General features: G+C 44.0%; 1 protein-coding gene across 1 annotated transcript; it reads right to left on the bottom strand.

Annotated features, from left to right (window-relative positions):
• Window positions 1-1360: 1360 nt before the first annotated feature.
• trim69 (tripartite motif containing 69) lies at window positions 1361-5083 on the bottom strand. The gene is made up of 6 exons (XM_085358209.1): window positions 4339-5083; window positions 3608-3703; window positions 3171-3404; window positions 2463-2485; window positions 2256-2371; window positions 1361-2128 (listed from the first exon to the last, which is right to left on the bottom strand). The coding sequence occupies exons 1-6, from the start codon at window positions 4972-4974 to the stop codon at window positions 1584-1586; spliced, it is 1650 nt and encodes a 549-aa protein (XP_085214335.1). The 5' UTR covers window positions 4975-5083; the 3' UTR covers window positions 1361-1583.
• Between the last annotated feature and the right edge of the window lie 918 nt (window positions 5084-6001).

Raw genomic sequence — 6001 nt, 5'->3', positions numbered from 1 at the left:
TTCCGTTTATGAAAGCTGATGGTGAATCAACCAACTAACTTTCTTTCCCAATTTCAAATTACTGAGAGATGTGTGTACGTCTGCACCTTGATGAGCCTTTTCATGGTTTCCCATCTATGACTGCAAAGATGTTTTCACAAGTAGCATCCAGCTTTGTTTGTAGTTTAGTACGAAAAACCCTCTGCACACCTGTGCCATGCCTGACATCTTTTAAATCAAAATCGATTTCACATATTTTTCTCTTGGCTACAATCTTTCTCTGCTTTGCTCTGATTATTTGGGACTTAATGCCCCCCTTTTGTTTTCTGAGCCAGATCTAATCTCGCTAATTGGGTGAACTGAGTGTATTGCAGAGACACACAGTCACATAAAATTAAACCTATACTTGAAAGAGCAAGACACTGCAGTTCTTCGACCAGCCACTTGAAGCTGCATCCAAAAGCAAGAATCATGTTTACAGCACAGAGGCCAAATTGGTGCTGAAGTTACTTAGAACTTATTTGGAAATATATGTGTGGATTGCACATGTACAATCTATGAATCCAGTTTGTTAACCAAGCATCCACCTACTAATCCAAATATGACATTCTTGCTCCAAAACAGCAACATGGCCATTAACATAATGCTAACATTATGGTTTCAAAATGAAGCCTAAAGCAAATGGGTAACCTGGCAGTGACAATGGCCATGTTTTAGTTATTTGTTTATTTATTTATTTATTTATTTTCATTTTGTCCCCCCTGCACAATCAATCATCATTAAAGGGACAGTTTTTTGTTCCAGGCTGCAAACGTGTTCATTTCAGTTCTTTGCTTGTGACCCCCTAGTGTAAAACATTTATTCATAGCGCTGCAAGTGGTTGAATAAATTAATTAATGAACTCTTAAGGGTACCATAAGGTAGTCATAGAAAGCAGAATTAAGGAGTTTGATCATGGAGGTGTTCTGTTCATTTTAATACTGGAAATAACACACTTGTGCATATAATTACGGACATCTTTTTACGTCTTTGGTACCACACATTTAGTGTAGCAGGCTTTTGATCAATATGTGCAAAGATTTCTCAGTTACAAAAATGTGCACACATACAAAAAGGCGATTTAAATTGATTTTTATTTAAGTATGTGCAAACCTAATGTTTGCTATGATGAAATAAAAAGTTTCTCCATGGTCCTTGAATGCATCACATCATCAAGTCTTGTGACTCCAGTATAATTCAGGATGTCAGTTATTTACAGAGTAAAAAACAAAGTACTGAATGAATTAATGAATCATGCATAAAGAAGATTACATAACAGCACATTACAATAATGTCACTACAGTCAGATAACCAGACAGTTTCACATTCTTCACCGAAGCACAGCTTCTCTGAAATGAAATGGTTGACAGTAGATTCATAGTCTGCAAACTCAGCAAAGCTTAGATGCACGTGTTTCTGATTTCTGATGAGATAAACTGCACAGTGCATTTGCACAGTTTCAAATCTGTACAGTAGGAACCATTTTTATTCACATGTGTTTTTTTGCATATCTAGTCATTTTCGGTAACTGTTTGACCCTTTGTCTTCTTTTTTTTTCACAGCAGTTAAATCTTTGGCAAGAAAACTTTGAGAGGCTCATTTTCATGCACTTTGTCCAGGAAGCCCAAGTTGAAATAAGGATACAGTGTTTCAGTGAAGGTCTCCCTGAAGGTGTACAGGTGTGTCATGCTCTCTGCATTGTAGAAGGACACCAGGCCCCTCTTGTAGTCCACGTACACACCGATCCTGGCCAGTGGCTCCTCCAGTGACAGGACAGTTGGAGGGGACGTACCTGCCATGTACTGAATCCCATAAGAGAGAGAGATAGTCCAGAAGCCGTTAGCTGGAAGGGCTTTGATGACTCCCTTTCTGGGTACCGACTCCCGGGCTACCCCCACAGTCCAGACTGTGCTGCTGTAGACCTCAATCTCCCAGTAGTGACGCCCATGGGTGAAGCCCTGGCTACCCAGCAGTGACAGGGCGGCATTAAACCTGTTGGGATTGTCCTCCACAGTGTGGTTAAAGTTCTGGTATCGAACGCAGGTGAGGGAGGAAGTCAGACTGAGCCAGGGGTTGGCCGTGCTGGAGTTAAATGTAATGGAAGCTGGAACTAAAAAGAGGAGAAAGCAAAGGCAAGAGAGGAAGTTTAAGGCTAAAGATGTTTCTTTGCTGGATATTTTGATGATGGTTTCTGAGCAGTGCAGTGATTCAGGAGTCTGAGTGTCACTTTTAAGTACCTGGATAGATGCTTCCTTTCATAGATTTCCACACTCTGTACTGTAGGGGCCCTGCAAACCGGCCCTCACACAGACTGGGCGGTGTAAACACGGGTTTCTCAAACTTAAGTGGAGGCCTGTCAACGAAAGCAAAGTCAAACAATGAAACCAAAGAACAAAAACAGAGCCTTTCAAGGACAAAATATTCGGCCTCTTTCCCACGCTCACCTCTGGAGAAGTGCTTTGATGCTCTGAAATGAGACATGGGAATAAACACAGGAAAAGAGACAAAAAGACTGTAATTAGTTTTGCTGTATTTGAAAGAAGAGAGAGCTTTTTCCACATTACATCAGTGTCTGACCTCACATTATCCCACCCTGCGGGATCTCCCTGTGGCCGGGGGAAATTCCCACTGCCTTGGCCTGAGTATGGCCCGGTGCCTGAACTGAACTCATTTTTCTAGAGCTCAGCGACTGAGGTCGTTGGCATGAATCCTGTCTAAGCTCATAAATATTTGTTTGGGCAAAAAACTACAACAGTGTTGTTGTTATTTATCACGCTTTACCCTTGAAGTTTTTTCATAATGATGTAATCAAATCGACCGTCTTGCTAAGACCACTCTGCAGACTTAACAGGAAAGCCAAAGCGGTCACACCCAGCTCAGTTATATCTTGAATGTTGACGTTGGACCCTGTTTAACCTGTTGGCACAAAAATGTATGTCTGCTACATAATAGATTGAAAAACACCTCATTTTCTTCCCAAATATTGTGCTTCTGATTCCATTTCTTTTAAAACAGTGATACAAATGTTTTGAAAACATATTTAAAATCAAGAGTTCAGCATTTTTTGGCTTAATCATCCCCAGAGCTGACTCATCATCCTGGTAATAACTTCCAGATGAACTGTGCTGTATGTACAAACAGGCTAAGCGTACCCGGAGCAGAGTGAATGGGTCCTGCTCTTTTAGTTTGTCCTCTATCTCATGGACGGCCCTCTGCAGACGCGAGATCTCCACGCACAGCAGGGCCTTGTGCTCGTCCAGGCGAATCAGCTCTCTTCGCTCCTCCGTCTTCAGCTTCACCTGCAGCAGTTTCTCCTCCTGGTAGAGGAACTGGTGCAGGTCGCTGAACTGGGCTTCGATGCGCTGCTTCAGATCAGCGGTGTGCTCCTGAGTGGGAGATGCACATTGTTACTGGGAGCGACGGTCTATTTCAAAAAGCACAACAGTCTGTGCGCACATACACAAAAGCATTAGAAATCCATGAGGGGAATGAGACAGGAAACTGTGGGTCGAGTGGGTCAGTCTGGATATTTATAGTGATTGTAGCATGCGCAGTGGCGAGGTTTTGATTCCGATGTGTTTCCTCTCACCTTCAGCTTCTTGACCTCGTCTTCAGCTTCTCTGTCACACTGCAGCGCTATGTTGAGCTCAGCTTTTAAAGAGTCCATTGAGCTGTGCAGAGATGCCTGTCAGGGCAGAAACACAAAATCAAAGCATTTTGTTTAACCATCCATTCTCTTCTGCTTAGCCAATTCAGGGTCACAGGGGGCTTTAGCCTATCCCAGCTGCGAGAGGCGGGGTACACCCTGGACAGATGGCCAATCTGCTGCAGAGCTAACACAGAGACAACCATTCACACTCACATTCACACCTGTCTATGTCTTTGGACTGTGGCAGGAAGGCAGTACTTTGAGAGAATTCACGCATTCAAAGGGAGAACATGCAAACGATGGTGGATTCAAACCCCAGACCTTCTCACTCTGAGGCACCAGTGCTAACCGCCTCACCACTGTGCAGCCCGTCAAAACATACTGACTCCCTCAAAGTCAATGTCTTGTCCAGGGTGATTTGTTGAAAACACAATGGGAAGCGTGATAAATTTGAGCTTACTTTTGCTTTAAGCCTAACCTGGGAGACTCCACACTGATGAACAACACAAGAGGATCCATGTTTGCAATACCAGAAGAAGTTGTTTTTGGAAAATATGCAGCCAAGTCTAAAACTATAAAAGCAAAAACAGTTTAAACCCCATTAACAGTGATATTGACTTCCCTGCTGAACGTTTAACTGCTGACAGGCACTTCATTAAAGCTTAACTCACCCTATACTTCTGTTCTGCCTCCTGGACACACACCATGGTGTGACTTCTGTGCTCCTGGGAGATGCCACACACCAGACACACCAGCTCCTGGTCCTCCTCACAGTACAGTTTCAGCTCCTCCCTGTGTCGGCTACAGCGTGCAACCGGTGCAGGAGCCCTCTCTGGCACCCCGGCATCTGGCAGGCAGGGTCCAGTCCCGCTCTCCTCCAGACCCTGACAGTAACTCTCCACTATGTTGGCCACTATACGGTTGGGTCTGTAGCTCGGTCCGGGATACACCTTCCTGCACTGAGGGCAGGAGCCGGCTCCACCTTGCCCGGTGCCCCGTGGCCCTGCCCAGTAACCCTCAATGCAACCCTGGCAAAAGGTGTGATCACAGGGCAAGGATACCGGCTGCTTGAAAAGATCCAAACAGATGGAGCAAGTCAGGTCTCTGCTGATTCTGTGAGCCGAGCTTTTAGCCACTTTTCCAGCTATGGGAGGCTGCCGCGGCTTTTCCATTGCTGTTTGCACAGCAAAGTCTCCTTCTTTAGGTTTCCAACTTTTTTTGTCCGGCTTTATCCCCTGGTTCACTTTCTCCAGGTTCTGCAGATAGACTGACTGGATTTTCTTCACTTCTTTCTGATTCTTGCTCATTCCTTTGCCTTTAGTGTCCTTCTTTGTTCTTACTGTACTGCTGGACTTCTGAGTCCTTCCTCTCCTACAGAGTGTGGCCGCTCTCTTTGGCCTCCAGCTTTCCTGTTGCTGTGGGGAAAACAAGGGGGTGGTGCAGAGGCAGCATGAGCCTCTCACATGCAGATCAGATAGTGAGGGGATCTCAGAGGCCCCCCTTTCCCCCTTAGACTGACGTCAGTCAGGAAATTGAGGCGGACCATGGATATTCTTTCCTTTGCATGTTTGTTTAGTAAAGTCTGCGCAAGTAAAGTCCGACTTCACTAAACTCTTAATCTGCTCTAAGAATAATTAAAGAAAAATGTAAATCCAGTGGATGTGACTGTGTGAGCTCTTGCCGTGAGTGTGTGTTAGAGGGAGAAAGCAGGAAAACATCTGTGAGTAGTAGATAGCGATTTCATCATTCTAATTATGGCCACGATCTCTGCCAAGTAAGTAAAAGGTAGAAGGGTATCATTCAAAACTGTATGCATAGAAAGCTCCACAACAGACAGAGTACTCTTTATCCAGACATAACGTCCAGTAAAGCTTATTTAAAAATCCAAGCTGAGTGAGAAATTTGTGTTTCGCTTGCCAAGACTATCAGCAGCACCACATGGGCCGACTAAATATTACAGGATGTTACATCAGGCTGATGACACTGTAAATGTAGGCATGCTGTGATTATTTAGTGCATAATCACAGGTCGGGTGAGTAAAAGCACAGCAGTACTGCATAAATGTTTATACTGAGTGAGAGGTTTTATTTGTTTGCCTGTTTGTTTGTTTTAATCAGCCTGTCTTGTGTGTGCCAATATTCTGATTGCTGCACTCTCTGTAAATAACACTTAGAACCGTGTTTTCCTATGATGAATGACATGAATATACCTGAAGACGTTCTTGTTTTCTTTTAGAAAACCTTTCAGTCAGTTTCTCTGCCTTTTCTCTGCCTGTACTCTGTGTTATGAGCAATAGGGACATCTGGTGTCCAAAGTGAAACTTTAACTAGAACT

The sequence above is a fragment of the Diplotaxodon limnothrissa genome, linkage group LG7 (genome assembly GCF_057381915.1).
Source record: "Diplotaxodon limnothrissa isolate DT_005_m linkage group LG7, D_limnothrissa_male_GT1.1, whole genome shotgun sequence".
Taxonomy (NCBI): Eukaryota; Metazoa; Chordata; class Actinopteri; order Cichliformes; family Cichlidae; genus Diplotaxodon; species Diplotaxodon limnothrissa.
Note: the sequence above shows the minus strand (reverse complement) of the source record. Positions and strands in the feature narration are given on the sequence as shown.